Source organism: Diospyros lotus, chromosome 5 (assembly GCF_014633365.1).
Source record: "Diospyros lotus cultivar Yz01 chromosome 5, ASM1463336v1, whole genome shotgun sequence".
Lineage (NCBI taxonomy): Eukaryota > Viridiplantae > Streptophyta > Magnoliopsida > Ericales > Ebenaceae > Diospyros > Diospyros lotus.
Window position 1 is genome coordinate 17,530,486 of NC_068342.1, and position 17,632 is coordinate 17,548,117.

The 17,632-nt window shown below is 41.1% G+C and overlaps 1 protein-coding gene across 2 annotated transcripts; it reads left to right on the plus strand.

The window, feature by feature from the left end:
• Nucleotides 1–438: 438 nt before the first annotated feature.
• On the plus strand, nucleotides 439–17,300 carry LOC127802566 (uncharacterized). Of its 2 annotated transcripts, none has more exons than XM_052338435.1 (10): nucleotides 439–853; nucleotides 7,875–7,970; nucleotides 8,158–8,331; nucleotides 11,657–11,893; nucleotides 12,072–12,172; nucleotides 12,264–12,336; nucleotides 13,189–13,257; nucleotides 13,395–13,502; nucleotides 14,715–14,840; nucleotides 16,825–17,300. In XM_052338435.1, exons 3-10 carry the CDS (start codon nucleotides 8,197–8,199, stop codon nucleotides 17,017–17,019), a joined length of 1,044 nt encoding a protein of 347 aa, XP_052194395.1. In that variant the 5' UTR covers nucleotides 439–853; nucleotides 7,875–7,970; nucleotides 8,158–8,196; the 3' UTR covers nucleotides 17,020–17,300. The 2 variants fall into 2 exon arrangements, with proteins under 2 accessions (XP_052194395.1, XP_052194394.1); XM_052338434.1 differs by having other exon boundaries at nucleotides 440–853; nucleotides 7,875–8,015; nucleotides 8,162–8,331.
• Nucleotides 17,301–17,632: the final 332 nt, after the last annotated feature.

Sequence of the window (17,632 nt, forward strand, 5' to 3'; positions counted from 1 at the left end):
AATCCTCATTAAATATAAGATAATGGTTACCTATAATATAAATATTTATAGTTTAAATAATTTTACAATAATTTGATAATAAATAAATATAATATTAATTCAAACAAAAAAATAAAAAGAAACTATTGTAATATTTTAAATTGTTTCGTATCTTAAAAATAATAAAAAAAATACCGTCTCAATTTGTCGATATAACTAAATTAGGTCTCACTTTTATGAAAATATATTTGATTTGAATTTTTATAAATATATTCATTATAATAATAATTAAAAAATAACACATATAATATTATATTAAAATAAAATATAGGCAAGGTCACGCTACCATATTAATATTCAATGAGTATTTTAAATATTTTATTTATACGCTCCCCATATATATATATATATATATTCACGTTAAGTATTTAACAGATAGACACCGACCGTGTAACTTATCCCATTCACAGAATCACAGGACAGGACCCCGACTGTCTCAAATCAAATCAAATCAAATCAAATCAAATGTGGGCGTCCGCTATAAGACTCAAACCGCCGAGGCCGAGTCTGAGTCCGAGTCTCATTCCTCGCTCGCTTCCCCGCACTACTACCACTTCTCCCGCAACTCCTCTGTTGCCTTCTCCTCGAACCCTCATCTTTCTTTACTGCTCTTCTAGGAAGGTCGCCACGCTGGCCGCCATGAGCGGAGCCAAGCCTGATTCCTGCCAGTCCTCCCCCGATCACGTCTCCGGGGATTGGTACCCCGTGCCGGAGCTCCGGCTTCGCGACCATCGCTTCACTGTTCCCCTCGACTACTCTCTTGATTCACCGACTTGCCCTAAGATCATCGTCTTTGCCCGCGAGGTGGTCGGAGGTAGTGTTACTGCCTTGATCAAAGTCAACTCTTAAATTGTATAATTCCCCGCTACTTATTGTCGAATTGCTAATTATTTTGTTACTCATCATTTCATGTCGTTTTGGAACTTGATTGTACAATGCTGTGGATCTTAACTTACTTTTTAGAACTTTGATGATCTGGACCGCAAAATGAAGTGAACATATGTTTGCTTTTAATATTTATTATTTGTTTTTTTTTTTTTCTCATTTTCACAAAGTTAACATTCTCTTTCGCTTTTCTTCACCAAGTCCATGTTTCAAACCCTGTTTTCTTGTGGGCTGCTAGAGATGTTTCCAACGAGATATTCTTGCTTTTGTTAGGAATTAGGTAGAAGGCTTAATAATTTTATTCATTCTGTCCAGAATTGTATACATACATAAACTTAGCTAATCTATCATAGGAAACTCTCAATTTAGGAATTTCCTCTAATGGAGACAATCTCTAATTGATTTACAGAACCTACCAAATCAGTACACCTAACCTTCTAATTATGTATTAGGAAATAATTCAAAAAGGATAGCTTGATTGACAGCCCTTAAAATCTGCAATCACTCTTTATGTTCTCTGACAGTTTTTACTGCTATGGTTAAGTGATTTCCATTGAGTGTTCAGTGTTCCACCTTTGTTATGCATTCTGTAAACCCTTTTGTAAACCGTAGGAACATACACGTGTCACTTATTTTTGGTGACATAGAACTCCGGAGCCAAGCCATAATCATCGAATTCCGCTCATCCCATGAGACAAAACTGGAATCTCCTTCCTCAGGACCAGTACCGATGATATGGTTGAGTTTGTCGTTGCCCTTTAAAATGGTTTTGATTAGCTGTGACCATTTTAGATAGTTCTTCCTGGTGAGCTGGTATGCAGCACTGATTTGTTGCAGTTCGCCGGAGATTGGGTTTGTCAGTACTTCTCCGGTGCTGTGAGAGACAACTTTGACAAAGGTGGATGACATCCTTTCGGGCTGCTAAAACATTTAGGGCAACTAGTGATAGGGCGATGAAGGCCGAAAAACTGAACAGCAATGAAGGCTGGAGGTTAGGAGAATAACTAGCAATGAAGGTTGGAGAAGGGTTGCCCACGGAGAGTTCCCTAAAGCTCAGATACCATGTTAGGAATTAGGGAGAAGGCTTATGTCACGATAAACAAGAGAGACTCCTTGAATCAGTGTGATACAAGGATGGATAGAGGAGGTGAGAGGGGGAAGAAGAAACATAATAGCTAATGAGGGAGAAGAATATGAGAATAGAGAGGGAGTAGTGGAGAAAAAGTTCTTAATCATTCATATCCTCTCTCCATCAATGGAGGAGTTAATATACTTGCTCGGTGGGGAGAATCTCGCCATGAAAGCGGTTACAACCGATTACCTCAGTCCTATTCCCTAACAAATTCCTTTGTCTTTTCCTTAGGCCTTACACGTGGCCTGACACCTAACTGAATGCTAGCTGGAGTGGAAATATTCTAACGGAAATAAGCAATTACAATGTAACGAAAAATTAACTAGACTAAAAGCAAAAATTTAAAAGTAGCAGCAGCAGGTTCGTGACAACTTTCCCCCCTTGAGACGTTTCTTGTTCTCAAGGAACGCTAAGGAGGCTTGCAGCTCCTGGGAAACGTTGCAGTAGGCTTGGAAGATATTCCCAGGTGTTATCGTGAGTGTCCTCCTGCCCTTATTTCACCAAAACTTGAATGAGGGGAACCCCTTGGTTGTAAATCACTCTTCTATCCATGATAGCCTCAAGCTCCTTCTGATCATCCTTCTCCTTAGGTAGTGCTGGCAAAGCTGAATTGACTTGCTCGATTCCGGTGGATTTCTTAAGGAGAGGTACATGAAAAATCGGGTGTATGTGGGTACCTTCCAGTAGCTGGAGTTTATAGGCCACTTTGCCTATCTTTTCTGTGATGGTGAACAGGCCAAAGTACTTAGGGCTTAATTTAGTGACGGGCTGCTGGCTGATGGACTTCAAATGCTGGTACCTTAATCGCAAGTATACTTGCTCGCCCACCTCAAACTCTCGGTCACTTCTCTTCCTATCCGCGAATTGTTTCATCCTGTTCTTGGCAGAGGCCAACTCGTGTTTTAGTTGCTATACCACTTCCCTCCTCTGTTGCAAGTAGTCATTCACTGATAATTCCATAAAGGGCCCTCTCACAGCTAGCAGCAGCTGGGGTTTTAACCCATACAATGCTTCATAGGGAGACATTTTTAAGGCTGAGTGATATGTGGAATTATACCACCATTGGGCTAAAGGGAGCCACTTGTGCCAGTGCTTTGGCTGCATGATACACATGCACCTCAAGTAGGTTTCTAGTACTTGATTCACTTGTTTCATCTGCCCATCCGTTTGTGGATGGTAGGCTGTTGACATATTGAGCCGAATTCCCATGGATCCCATGAGCTCCTGCCAAAAACGGCTGGTAAAAACCTTGTCACGATCTGAGACAATGGTTCCTGGTACTACATACTGGGAAACCACCCTGTCAATGAACAGCCGAGCCACTTCCTTGGCCGTGTAGGGGTGAGCTAACCCAATAAACTGAGCGAATTTGGTAAACCTGTCCACCACCACCATCACACTGTCTTTTCCTTCTGACTTAGGCATTCCTTTGACAAAGTCCATGGCCACGCTAGTCCAAGCTCTGTCTGGTATAGGTAGAGGTTGTAGGAGGCCCGGGTAGGCCATATTTTCCAGCTTGCACCTTTTGCATGTATCGCACTCTAACACAAACTTTTGGACATCTCTCCTCAAGTTAGGTCAGTGGAATATCTGCTTAATCCTCAGGTAGGTATTCTGGATGCCGGAATGCCCACCCACTGGTGACTCATGTAGAGTTTGCAATATTTTATGTTTGAGGTTTCCTCCATTCCCTATTACAATCCTCCCCTTGTACCTCAATAGCCCTTCTGTTAAGGTGTAGCCGTTAGCCCTTCTTGGAGATACCACCACTTCTTCTAACGTCTTCTTCATCTGCTCATCCTCAACATAACTATCAATCACCTCTTGACACCATGCCGGCACTACCGCAGTAATTGCTGAAGTGCTGCCCTCTTCTTGGCGCCTTGGTAGGGCATCAACTACCACGTTTTTCTTGCCCCTTCTGTATTGTATAGAGTAATCGAGCCCCATTAGCTTAGCCATCCTTTTTTCTGCAGTTGAGTGTGTAATCTTTGCTGTAGTAGAAACTTGAGACTTTCATGATCTGTTTTAATAATGAATCTGCTGCCTTCTAAATAATGCCTCCATTTCTCCATTGCCATCAGCACTGCTAAGAACTCATTTTCATAGATACTTAGCCCCAAATGCCTTGTGCTTAGGGCCTGGCTCAGAAATGCCAACGGTCTACCCCTTTGCAGGAGAACTGCACCAATGCCTACATCACATGCATCAGTTTCCAGTGTGAATGGTTCGTTGAAATCAGGTAACCCTAGAGTGGGGACTATTCCCATTGCTTCCTTGAGCTTTTGGAAAGCCTCCTCAGCCTCCTCTCCCCACATAACCTTTTACAAACCTCATGTAATAGCCGGTTAAACTGAGGAATCCCCTTAATGCCTTAAGGGTTGTGGGTTTGGGCCAATTGAGCATAGCTTCGATCTTCCTCGGGTCTGTTTTCACCCCTTCTCCAGAGATCAGATGACCCAAATATTCCACTTGGCTTTGGCTGAAAGAACACTTAGACCTTTTGATGAACAACTGATTGGATTAGAGGACCTCTAGGGTAGTTTTCAGGTGCTTTAAATGCTGGTCAAGGGAAGGACTATACACAAAAATATCATCAAAGAAGACTAGTATAAACTTCCTCAAATATGGTTCAAAAATTTGGTTCATAAGAGACTGAAAAGTGGCTGGGGCATTGGTGAGCCCAAAGGGCATCACCAAGAACTCGAAGTGCCCATGATGGGTTCTAAAAGCAGTCTTATGGGTGTCTTCAGGCTTCATCTTGATCTGGTGGTAACCAGATCGAAGATCCAGCTTGGAGAATATGGTTGCATTGTGTAGTTCATCAAGGAGATCTTCTATTAAGGGTATTGTGAACTTGTCATTTATGGTTATGGTGTTTAATTGGAGATAATCCACACAAAAGCGTCAAGTCCCATCTTTCTTTTTAACTAAGAGCACCGGTGAGGCGAATGGGCTATGGTTGGGCTTTATGAAGGACTGGTTCAACATTTCTCTAACCATTTTTTCGATTTTTGATTTTTGGGTTAGTGAGTATCTATAGGCCCTGATGTTTATGGGTTCTGAGTTTGGCTTGAGATTGATGGAATGGTCCAGGTTGCGGGAAGGAGGTAGGGTGTTAGGCTCAGCAAATAGGTCCCCAAATTCAATAAGCAGTTCATCAATAAGGTGCTGAGAGTGTACCCGGTCAATTCTCCCTTGTGGGCTGCAGGTCACCACGTTCAGTTCCCCCATTGTTTGCTTTTCCCATTCTTCGCACGCAGCTACCACTGAGAATAATTGGGCCAGCTTGCTCTAGTTATTTTTGAAGGCCTTATGCAGCCTCTTCCCCGTTATCAGCTTGCATGTCCCCAGTCTCCTTTCCTCCTTTTAATGTCATCCACTTTCCTTTTTTTATCAAAGGAGACTTCCATCCTATTGAAGTCGAAACTTATGGGGCTCACCCCTTTCATCCAATCCACCCCAAGCACCATGTCACAGCCCCCCAGTTGCAACAGCCTAAGATCAACTTCAAACCCCTCTCCTTGCATCTCCCACTTAAACCCATAGCAAGTCGAATTGCTCAACATCTTGCCCCCATCCGCTACTGTCACACTAAGGGGCTGGGTATTAGAGAGCTGGCACTTCAGCTTTCTAGCAATTTCCCCATCCAAGAAGCTATGGGTGCTCCCACTATCTAGTAAGACCAGCAAGCCTTTGTCCTTCACTCTCCCTTCCACCTTGATTATCTTATTGTCGGTCACTCCCTTCAGGGCATGGAATGATATTTCCCTGTTATTCTCATTCCCAGGCTCCTCCTCTTCTTCACTTTTATCTCCTTCCTCTTCTTCTAGTGTTTCTAGATTTCCCTCCAAGAGGAGAAGTTGGCGTTTATATTAATGCCCTGGAAAATACTTGTCTCCGCACCTGAAGCACAGTCCAGGCTGTCGCTGCTGGTCATTGTGCCTCGCACTTGGTTGGGGCATCGTTGGGGGCCTCATTCCAGTATTGCCCCCGGACCACTCGCGGCCAGCTCCTCTCCCGCCTTGGTAGGAGGGCCTTGCCGTCATAGCTTTAGTTTGTTGTCTCTGTTTCTTCATCAATGCCTCCACTACTATCTCTTGCAACCGGGCACTCTCTACTGCTTGTTGCACCGTCCGAGGTCAGATCATTTTAACCATTGGTCTTAAATTGTTGCTGAGGCCACTCAAGAAACTAGACACAAAATATGCTTCGGACAGGTGCGGGTCTTGACTACTCATTAGAGATCACAGCTCCTCGAATCTTTTCAAGTAGGTTTTCATCTCACCCACTTGCCTGAGTTTGTTAAACTCTTCAATAACGTCGGTCATACTACGTTCCCCAAATCTCTCACACAGCTTCTCGGTGAACTCTCCCCACATAGGCTGACCCCTCACACTAACCCAACCTTGGTACCATGCATCCATGACGTCATCAAAGTAGGTAGTTGCTAAGGCAACTCTCCGTCCCACTGGTATGTCATACCAATTAAATATTCTTTCGCTCTTCCGCACTTCCGCACCCACCAACGGGGGTTGTCACCTTCGAAAACGGGTATCTCCATTCGGGGCATGGGGAAACCTGCTTGTTGGCGAGGTCCCTGCTCGTCACGTCCCCTATCCAGCATTATTCTTTCCCCCATGTCCTGATCATTCTCCATATCAGGAGTTTCAGGCCTATTTCGACCCTTCTCGTGACGTAAGAGAGGTTCAGTTCTATCCCGGGGAGGGAAATTGGGGGCCAAACTGACTGGGTTTTGTCGTGTAAACATCAACATGAATTGCTGGAGCTAGTTACCCAGTTCTTCCCTCGTCTGCGCCATCTCTTCGCGCAGTTGAACTAGTGTTCCGTCCAGCTTTTGATCGATCGTCATGATCGCCTCGTGGTTACGAGTATTCCCCAGTTCGAGCTGGTCTACTCATCTCTAGACCTCGGTCGTGGACGAGCTGACCTATTGCAATTGGGTCTCCATGTTTTTCATGCAAGTTCCTTCCGCCATGAGCTAGCAACAATCCTGGCCCGGAATGGAGCTTTGATACCAATTTGTCACGATAGACGAGACTCCTTGAATCAATGTGATACAAGGATGGATAGAGGAGGTGAGAGGGGGAAGAAGAAACAAAATAGCTAATGAGGGAGAAGAATATGAGAACAGAGAGGGAGTAGTAGAGAAAAAGTTCTTAATCATTCATATCCTCTCTCCATCAGTGGAGGAGTTAATATACTCGCTCGGTGGGGAGAATCTCGCCCATGCAAGCGGTTACAACCGATTACCTCAGTCCTATTCCCTAACAAATTCCTTTGTCTTTTCCTTAGGCCTTACACGTGGCCTGACACCTAACTGAATGCTAGCTGGAGCGGAAATATTCTAACGGAAATAAGCAATTACAATGTAACAGAAAATTAACTAGGCTAAAAGCAAAAATTTAAAAGTAGCAACAGCAGGTTCGTGACAGCTTAATAATTTTATTCATTCTGTCCAGAATTGTATATATACAGAAGCTTAGCTAATCTATCATAGGAAACTCTCAATTTAGGAATTTCCTCTAATGGAGACAATCTCTAATTGATTTATAGAACCTACCAAATCTGTTCACCTAACCTTCTAATTATGTATAGGAAATAATTCAAAAAGGATAGCTTGATTGACAACCCTTAAAATCTGCAATCACTCTTTATGATCTCTGACAGCTTTTACAGCTATGGTTAAGTGATTTCCATTGAGTGCTCCACCTTTGTTATGCATTCTGTAAACCCTTCTATGGATCACTGTAGCTTGGAACAATTTCCCGTGACTGATTGGAACTGTCTGTTGCAGTGGGTAAAGAAGAACTTCCACTTCCCTATCTGTTATTCTTGCAAGGCGGACCAGGTTTTGAGTGCCCTAGACCAACTGAAGCTAGTGGATGGATAGGTAAAGCTTGCGAAGAATATCGTGTTATACTAATGGATCAGGCATGTTTCTGTTTGCTGGTGTTTCTTTTGTTTTTAAGGGTTTGTTTTACGTAGTTTTTGTTTTTTTACTTCTCTTTTGGTTAAGTCTTTGTTGAAATGCCTGCACCTCCTACCTTCGGTTCCAGTAATGTGTTTTTCTTCTGCAGAGAGGAACAGGTCTGTCAACTCCTTTAACAACATCATCTATGTCTCAGATGAAGTCTGCCAAGGATTTAGTTGATTACCTAAAACATTTTAGAGCTGACAATATAGTAAATGACGCGGAATTCATTCGGAAGCGGCTTGTTCCTGATGCTGGAACATGGTCAATTTTGGGCCAGGTATTAAAGTTTATGTGGCATTGGTTCTAGGGATGTGTCTAGTATTTGTGTGTCACACCCTCAGGGTTGAGCTAGGGTATGAAAGGGAATTGGGAAGATTAAGAGAAATTTGGCGGGAGAGATCAGATGGAGGGAGAGAAACAACAAGAAGATGAAGAATATTCAAGAGAAAGGGAGAGAAGATAATAGAGAGAGAGATAACAAAAATATTCAATTCATTACTTAACATGCCTCCTTCCTACAACTGTATCTTAATATATAGCCTCACAGCCACACCATGCACCTATGTGCAGTACACCCTAGATTCTAACTACCTCTAGCTATAGGACAAATAGCCACAACAGAAAATAAAAACAGAAAATCAAAATCAAAATTACAATAGCTACCCTTGGCATGTGACAAATTTCCCCCCTTGAAATGTTTCTTGTCTCCAAGAAACTTATTATCGTCGATCCATTGTTCCTTTATCCAATTCTGGATGGCTCTTTTGCTTCGTTGTCTTCCTCTAAACCTTCCATATGCAACAACTGGCTTCTGCATTAGTGGCCTAGATTGAATTTGTCCCCGCATTTAAGGCATAATCTGAGTCTTCTCCTGGACTCCATGATAGGAGATTTGGCTGCATTAGGATGCTATTTTCCCCAAGTCCAATTTGAGGCCACTGTCCAAGCATTTTCTCCCACCTCTTGATCACTTCGAGGATACCCTTCTGTTATAGTTCCGTGCTTTTTAAAAATAGCCTCCAATGCAAGCTCTTGCATTCTTGCCTTCTCCGCTGCCTGCTGCATTGTTACCAGCTGCATCATCTTCACAATTGGTCTTAATTTGTCATTCAACCCACTTACGAAACTAAACTCAAAATATGCTTCATTCATGGTCGGACAAGAGATGACCACTAATGATTTAAGCTCCTCAAACCTGGTTTGATACTCTTCTACCGACTTGACCTGCCTTCGCTTTTTAAATTCCTCCACTACGTAGGTCATGGTTCTCTCCCCAAATTGGACACAAAAATCTACAACAAACTCTTCCCAAATTGGAACAATCCTTTTGTTGCTCTAGCCTTGGAACCACAAGTTCGCTACGTCATTCAAGTAAGCGGCAGCCAAATTCACCCTCTGGCCGTCTTCCACCCAGTAATGATGGAAGAATCACTCACAATGTTGGACCCACCAACGTGGCTTACTTCCCTCAAATGCTGAAATTCCCATCTTCGGCATTGGCATATGGTTCAGGTTTGTAGGGGGTCCTTGTTGGAAATTTTCCGGCTGTTCCTCCATGCCCACCAAGTTGGTGACCGATGGTCTGCCCCTTGCTCCCGTTAATATTGGGGCTGTGTTCAGCCTCGGAGGGAAGTCCCCTAGAAGGCTAGCATTCGGCAACCATGAGAACAAGTTCAACACGGTGCTTGGTTGCTGCCCGATTCCAGCGACCTTAAGGTCTGGTACGTTCGCTTGGAGGTTGGTGACTTCCTCTCGCGTGGCCGCACCTTCTGCTCTTGTCCGACCCAACTCCTCCTGGGTCTGTCGTAGGTCGACGTCCATCAGGTCCATCTTGTCATCCAGTTGCTCTTGGTGCTGTCAGATTCCTTACTTCAACATTTCCAATGGTGTCTTGAATTGCTTCATCCTCATTCCCTCTGCTCTATCCGCTTACTCAGGTTGCTAGGTCAGGTTTGCCTCACCGTCGGGGTTGGAACCGCTTTTTGATCAAAACTGCAGCACACAATCGCATGCTAGTTGGAGACTGTTGTGGAAGAGAACTTACCAAAACAGAAGGGTTAGAGCAAAATATATGTAAAACCAAAACATATATCAAAACTAACAAGATCACAGAAGAGTAAACAAGAAAACTCCCTGTAAAAGATCTCGTCAAGGCTCAGATCTGGATCTGTCTAGTGTGTACCACCCAGGTAACTCCAAAAAATAGGGACACCAAGCCTCACGAAAGCACACAAGAAACAAGCCACGAAACCCCGCAAATCGGAGCCCAAAACCCTCTCGGGCAGAACACCAAAACTTCTCCCCAAAACCACTCAGGTTGCGTTCGCAGCAAGATCCACCAAGGAACAAGAACGATCACAAAGATATGGGGCGAAGAGCAGTACAAAAAAGCTTTCCTCTAAAGGATCTGTCAAACCAAATAAATAAAGGCTACTCACCGATCGACCAAGGGCTTCCAAAGGAAAGGAAGACCAACTGCCATGAGAAGGAGATCTGGCAGAAAAGGGAAGAACCAGCTCACGAAGATCGGTTATCAAAAGGAAAATATTGGGAGAGCAAAGAGAGAAGGAGAGAGAGAGTTCGACCGTCAAATGAGGGTAAAGAAGGCAGAAAAGGGGCCTTATATATGACGGTGTTAGGGCACGGTTGAGGGGCCATTTGGCTTGGGCTTCCTTAAGCCTTGAGCAAATGGGCTCAGCCCATTTCTCCTCCAAAGACTTAATTAAGGGCTTATGGCCCGACTTTTTAATGGGCTCCCAATGGATGGTATATTTGGACGGTACTTCAATCCCGGGCCGAAGCCTATGAAGATAAACCCGAATATTCTTCATAGCCTTGGGCTTCATTGGGAAACAAAAAACAACAGAGGCTTCACCAGTATGGGTTGGAATTTCCTTCAATCAAAGCGGGCAACACCCCACGGAGCGTCGGTCGAAATTGTCTTCCTCCTTGACTGCTTAAGTCCTGTTGGCCTTCCCGATCTGGGTCGGAATCATCTTCCAATCAAAGTGAGCAGCACACTGCCAAGCACCGATTGGATTTGCCTTCTGGTCTGGGTCAGTACCTGGGATCTATGGTTTTGATACCAATTGTCATACCCTTAGAGTTGGGCTAGGGTATGAAAGGGAACTGGGAAGATTAAGAGAAGAATTTGGAGGGGGAGATCAGATGGGAGGGAGAGAAACAACAAGAAGATGAAGAATATTTGAGAGAAAGGGAGAGAAGATAGCAGAGAGAGAGAGAGATAACATATATATTCAATTCATTACTCAGCATGCCTCATTCCTATAGCTGTGGCTTAATATATAGCCTCACAGCCACGCCATGCACCCATGTGCAATACACCCTAGATTCTAACTATCTCTAGCTACAAGACAAATAGCCCTTACAAAAAATAAAAACCAAAATTACAATAGTTACCCTTGACATGTGACATTGTGGTACAAAAACATGGGTATGGCCATTTGTTTACTGTTATGGTAAATAATGCTGGGTTTGACGACTTGGCCTATGTCCCCAACCTGAGTAATAGATTCTTTTTGTAGCCTATTTGCTTTGGCTGACTGGTCATAATAATTATGTTTATTCTTTTTATTCTGTAGAGCTATGGTGGCTTTTGTGCTGTTACTTATTTGAGTTTTGCACCACAAGGCCTCAAACAAGTACTTCTGACTGGTGGAATCCCTCCAGTTGGAAGCAATTGTACAGCAGATGCTGTGTATAGAGCATGCTTTCCGCGGATTATTCACCAGAATGAAAAGTATTACAAGAGGTTTCCTCAGGATATTGAAATAGTACGTGAAGTTGTAAACCACTTGGCAGATTCTGAAGGAGGCGGGGTAAGCAAATTTTGCAAAGCTTGTCTTGGTTCCAATTAGGTGATATGTTTCAGATCTCTCTCTCTCTATATCTATCTATCTATCTATCTATCTATCTATCTGTCTGTCTGTCTATATATATACATACATATATCTCTATATATATGTACATACATCTATAGGTGCGTGTTTGATGCAGGTACCTCTTCCATCTGGTGGCATCTTAACTCCAAGGGGGCTCCAAACCCTAGGTCTTTCTGGTTTAGGATCTAGTACTGGTTTTGAGCGCTTGCATTATATGTAAGTTCTTATAGACTCCCATCTACTGCTGAAATGAGTTCAACTTTTTTGATCCAAAGTTGATTTCCTTTTCCTAAAACTAAATTTGTAGGTTTGAGAGGGTCTGGGATCCTGTAATAGCTCCAGGAGCAGAAAAGAAAATCAGTTATTACTTCTTGAATGCGGTAAGAAATCAGCTACTTTGTCATTTACAATGAACCTGATGTTTAACTTGGCAAAAACTCGTAAACCTGTTTGATACTCTGATATCTTATTATGAAGGATAGCTGAAATATGTCCATCTTCCGAAGATTTTGGAGAATATAAAATTTGGGAGAATCTCAAAATCTCATAATCTTGTCAAACATTAAAGCCTCACTTCCTTATCCTGTTTATGGCTTTGGTTGGTTGTTGTTATATTGATTGCAGCTTTTAATATTAGCATCTTTGTTTCTCTTTAGTGATTATTTCATGTTTCTTTTTATTCTTCCTCCCTCCCGTTTGTACTTTGTAGCATTGCTTGCTGTCCTCCCTAGTTAGCTATTTGCTGGTGAGAAGAGATTGTATGAGTTCATTGGCCCTATCTGGCTTTTTTTTTGGCCGAGACATTGATCTGTTAGTAACGGTTCTGTTCTTGTTTTTTCCCCCATCTTCCTGTATTGGCTGTAAATATCATTTGGATTCGTGTCCGACACCAACTTTTTATCCAAATATATCTTGAAATGTTTTTCCTCTCTTTTATGCATGTCTAGATTATACTGAACCTTTGACCATTCAATGGCCTTCACTTCTTATACCCCAAGGTCAAATCTATGTTCAGATTTGTTTTGATTAGACAGAGACCTTCAACAGGTACTCCCACACAGCCCCATTCCAGTGCATGTGCATACAAACAAGTTCACTGGTACTCAAATCATTTTGAAGATGCTATCATGAAATCTTAACTAAAGATGTGATTTCTTCACATCTGCAAATTCTTGAGCTTTGGGGCACATCTGGAACCTATTTATTGACTTGATTTCACTCTAAATATGCAGTTTGAGAAGTGGTTGAGTTTCGATACAAATCCACTCTATGCCCTTCTACATGAGGCCATATACTGTCAGGTAATATATTTTGTTTCTCTTCTAGCAATAAGTGTGTGGTTACTGTACACATTTTTGAGCATGCTTGTGTGATTTATACATATGATTACTTGTCTTTATATGAACATTCTAATTCTTTATCTACTTTCAACATGAAGGGTGCTTCTTCACAATGGTCTGCTGACAGAATAAGGGCTGAAAATGAGAGCAAATTTGATGCAATTAAAGCTGTAAAGGATGGCCACCCTGTACTTTTCACTGGAGAGGTAGGATAGTGAATGGTATCTGGCCAAATAATAAAGCAGTATTTTTGAATCTGGCTTGTCCAGTTTATTTGATAGGTCAATGATTTCATGGTCAAAGTTCTTCCTTCAACATGTGGAAATGTGAAAATGATCCATTGGTGAAATAACAGATTTCTCACTGTACTGTTTTCCAGTGTCATTTCCATATTATTATGGTATCTACTCCGTTTACTCCCCCACCTTTGTTCAATTTCCTGCTGAGGTGTAATGTAGGCTTTGATTTCTTTGGTTATTTCTTCCTTTATGTTCACCAGTGACTTTTTAATGATACTAGCATAAAAAGAGTCCCTTTTTTTCTTCCCGCCAAGATTTGATAGCAATGATCATCTTTTGTTCACTTATTTTATTTTTTAGTAAGTTAGGAGATCTGTTTTCTCATCATACCGGTGCACATCACCTTATAATGGTGGTGATGCTTTATAATGGTAATAGTTTGTTTTATTTCTCTTGACATCATATTATCATATATTTTTCCAGCTGTATTATATTTTTGTACGTTATTCTTTGTATTTTTATTTAATTGTTTTAAAAAATGTTGGATTTGGTTGTTAAAGGGTAAAGATAGTGTTCAAACTATTGAGTGGCATTAACTGTTGAACTTTTACTCTCTTCTTGTCATTGGAATTAGAGTTGAGACACTTGACCAGCAAGCTCTTGCGATGCTTTCACCTTGGGTTGATGCTAACAAAGTAACTAGTGCATCTCTTTTGGAATGGAGAAAAAAAAGAACGTAATGCTTTATGCATAACATGTTCTGATGGATAATGTGGAAATTGGAGACTATCTTCTTGAAATATGTTATTTCTACCTTCCACACTTAGGATATTTCACAAGAAATATACTCCTTGAACTGACATGTAAAATATCTCTAAAATTTTGGTGTTGAACATGTTATTTCTGAGCTGTGTTGATTGGTTTCTGAAGCTGATTGATATTTTCTCATTTTGTTACTTTGAAGGGTATAACTTCATAGTTTGAGCATTCCAATTTAAGGGCATGCAAAAAACACATATGCATTCCACATGGTCTTGCCATTGAATATGAACTGATTTTTTACTGAATTGGAGAAGCATGGCCTCTGATAAATTTGAGGCATTTATGCCTTTGAAGATATTCCTTGCACGTTGAGTATCTGATTAGAGATGGATTATGGCCCTTTTGGTTTCTTTGCAGATGATATTCCCATGGATGTTTGAGGAGATTAGTGCTTTGCGCCATTTGAAAGATGCCGCTCATTTATTGGCGGAGGAGGAGGATTGGCCTCCACTTTATGACATCACTTCACTAAACAATAATAAGGTATGCTGTCTTTGTGTTTTAGCTTTATGTGGTTGAATCATCAACCTATTGCAATGTGCTTCTATTGCAAAACGTTAAATTTCATAGACTATCCTTGAGGTTTGCTTAAATTGCACTGACTACCCCCCTGTTTTAAAAAATAACACTAACCTCTCGAGGTTAACAAACCAAATAAAATGACCATTTTATCCCTGCATTTAAGATATTTCTCTCTCTCTCTCTCTCTCTCTCTCACTCTCTCTCTCTCTCTCTATATATATATATATGTTTCTGTGTGTGTGTGTCCCCCCCCCCCTCCCCCCCGGCGCATTTCTTCACTTTTTTCTTTATGTTTTTCCTGTCTTTCTTTGTCCATTCTGCCATGTCGCCGATGGCTAGCGAAGGGTTACCCATTGCCGATCATTGGTGATTAGTCTTCCGCATGATGGAGACGAAACCCCATTGTGCGCACACTGCGATGGGGTATCTTCCTTATCGCACACTTTCTCTCTTTATACACACACATACACACCGCTAATGAGGTCTTTCTATCTTCAACTATGTCAACCCATCGCCGCTGGTCTCTCTCCCACTAACCCAATCGTTGGTCTATGTCTCTCTCTCTCTCTCTTTCTCTTTCTCTTTCTCTCTCTCTCTCTCTCTATATATATATATATATATCTATATCTGTCTTTCTTTATACACACACACTTTTGAACCCAGGCGCTATTTGGGTTCATAACCCAGTTCATGTTTGGGTTCTTCGATCGGAACCCATGCCGATGGGTTCCAGATTCAGTTGGGTACTTTAGTTTTTCTTTAATTGTTATTTTTAATTTTTGAACAAAGAGAAAGTGAGTAGAGAAGAAAGGGGATTTTGGGAATTTCAAAAAAATTAACCATTGTTATTTGATGGCAAGGGGCATGTGTTACGCGGTAATTAATCTTGACGGAAGGTGCCATCTTTGAAAACAATAGTCTGGAATTTAAACAAACCTCAGAGGTAGTTTGTGAAATTTACCCAAAATATTCCAATTTGCTCGAGTCTCACGGGACTCACTTTTTTGTCTTCTCCTAGGGGTGGAAGTTGGTTTTAATACTATAGCTTTTCTGCTATTTGTGGAACAACCAGAGACTTAGGATTGTAAAGGCTAATATAACTACTTTCTAGCTAGACACTCAGTTTTGTGTTTAGCTTGTGTTTGTAACATCTCTCAACTTGTATTAGTTTGGTTTAGTTAGTCAAGGCATGATTAGTTAGTTAAAACTTGTAAGTTTAATACAAGTTTGTTAGCTGCACTATAGAAGCCGTGAGTCTTGTATTCTTCATTTGATATTGAGAATAGTGATTTTACAGCAATATCAGAATTCCTCTTTCATCATAATCATCATCTTCTCATTTCTCCTTGTTTCTTCTCTGTTCTTAAACCTAAATTTTGTTTCTTCTCTATTCTTAAACCTAAATTTTCCTTCGATCCAAACATTCACAAGGATTGGATCATCTTGAGTTTTTGATTTTCTCAAAATCTATAGCATAGTGGTATGATCATTGAAGCTGCAATGGTTCCATATTTGTCTTTGGGACATCTACAATATCAGCAAGAACTACCTTCCTATCGCTCCAGGGCATAGTCAAGTGGTAAAGGGGTAAGCTGAAAAGCTTGTTTATAGGTTCTTAGTGTGGGTTCGATTCTTGGGGGAAGTAGAATGCTTCTTTCTAGGGGAGGACCTTAGGAGTGATATTAGTGGTGCTTAGGCCTACTACCCTGATCATTTGGGCACATCCCTCGATTTACCTCCTCAGTGTAGCTTTAGGGGCGGGACGTAATAAAAAAAAAAAAAAAAAAAAAGAACTACCCTCCTATCTACTAAGGTTAAGACAGAACAAAGGTTACAGTTGGTCTAAAGCAGGATGGAGTGCCGTTGCTAGTTAGGGTCGTTAAGTTAAACTTGCAGGCTTTTGTTCGGGTGACTAATGACTTTTTTTCGTGCAACGTGCTGGCAGGTACCGGTTGCAGCGGCTGTATATTATGAGGATATGTACGTAAACTTCAAGGTGGCCATGGATACAGCTTCTCAGATAGCTGGGATTAGACTGTGGATAACCAATGAATACATGCATTCTGGGCTGAGAGATGCTGGAGGTCAAGTTTTTGATCATTTGATGGGAATGCTAAGTGGAAAGAAGCCTTTGTTTTGATGCCTCTTGCAGTTCCTATTCATTTCCTTTCATGGTTTTTAGTTTTAGTCTTGGTTTTGGTGTTGACCAATTCGACAAGGGCTCATTTATTGGTGAGGGATTGATTCCAGTTTAGGCATTTGAAACATTATTCCGGTCTGTGTGATGCAACCTTTCAATAACGAGGGAAATGTGTGACTCTGATCCGCAAGTCATGTGAATTAATATGTTTAATAGCCACTTGGTGAAAAATAATTGAGCTGAGTGACACTGACACGTACAAAAATGATTTCTTTTTTTAATTCTTGTGTATACTGAACATTTATACTACATATTTTGATAAGCATCAGGAAAATTAATTTTTGAGGTAAAAGTTAAAACTTGTACATTATTATATAAAAAATGATATATTGATGGTATATCTTAATTTTCATTGACATTTACATTTTGTTGAATAAATTTTTGAACTTTTTTTGAATTAGCTATGATACCCTCTTTATTATTAATATTGTCAAGTAAATTGATTGTATATTTTCTAGACATTAAACGTACTTTGTAAACTTTATTATTTGCCAAATTAATCCTTAATTTTTTTTTTGAAATGGATAAAATATATTTTTCATAAGAAAGAAAG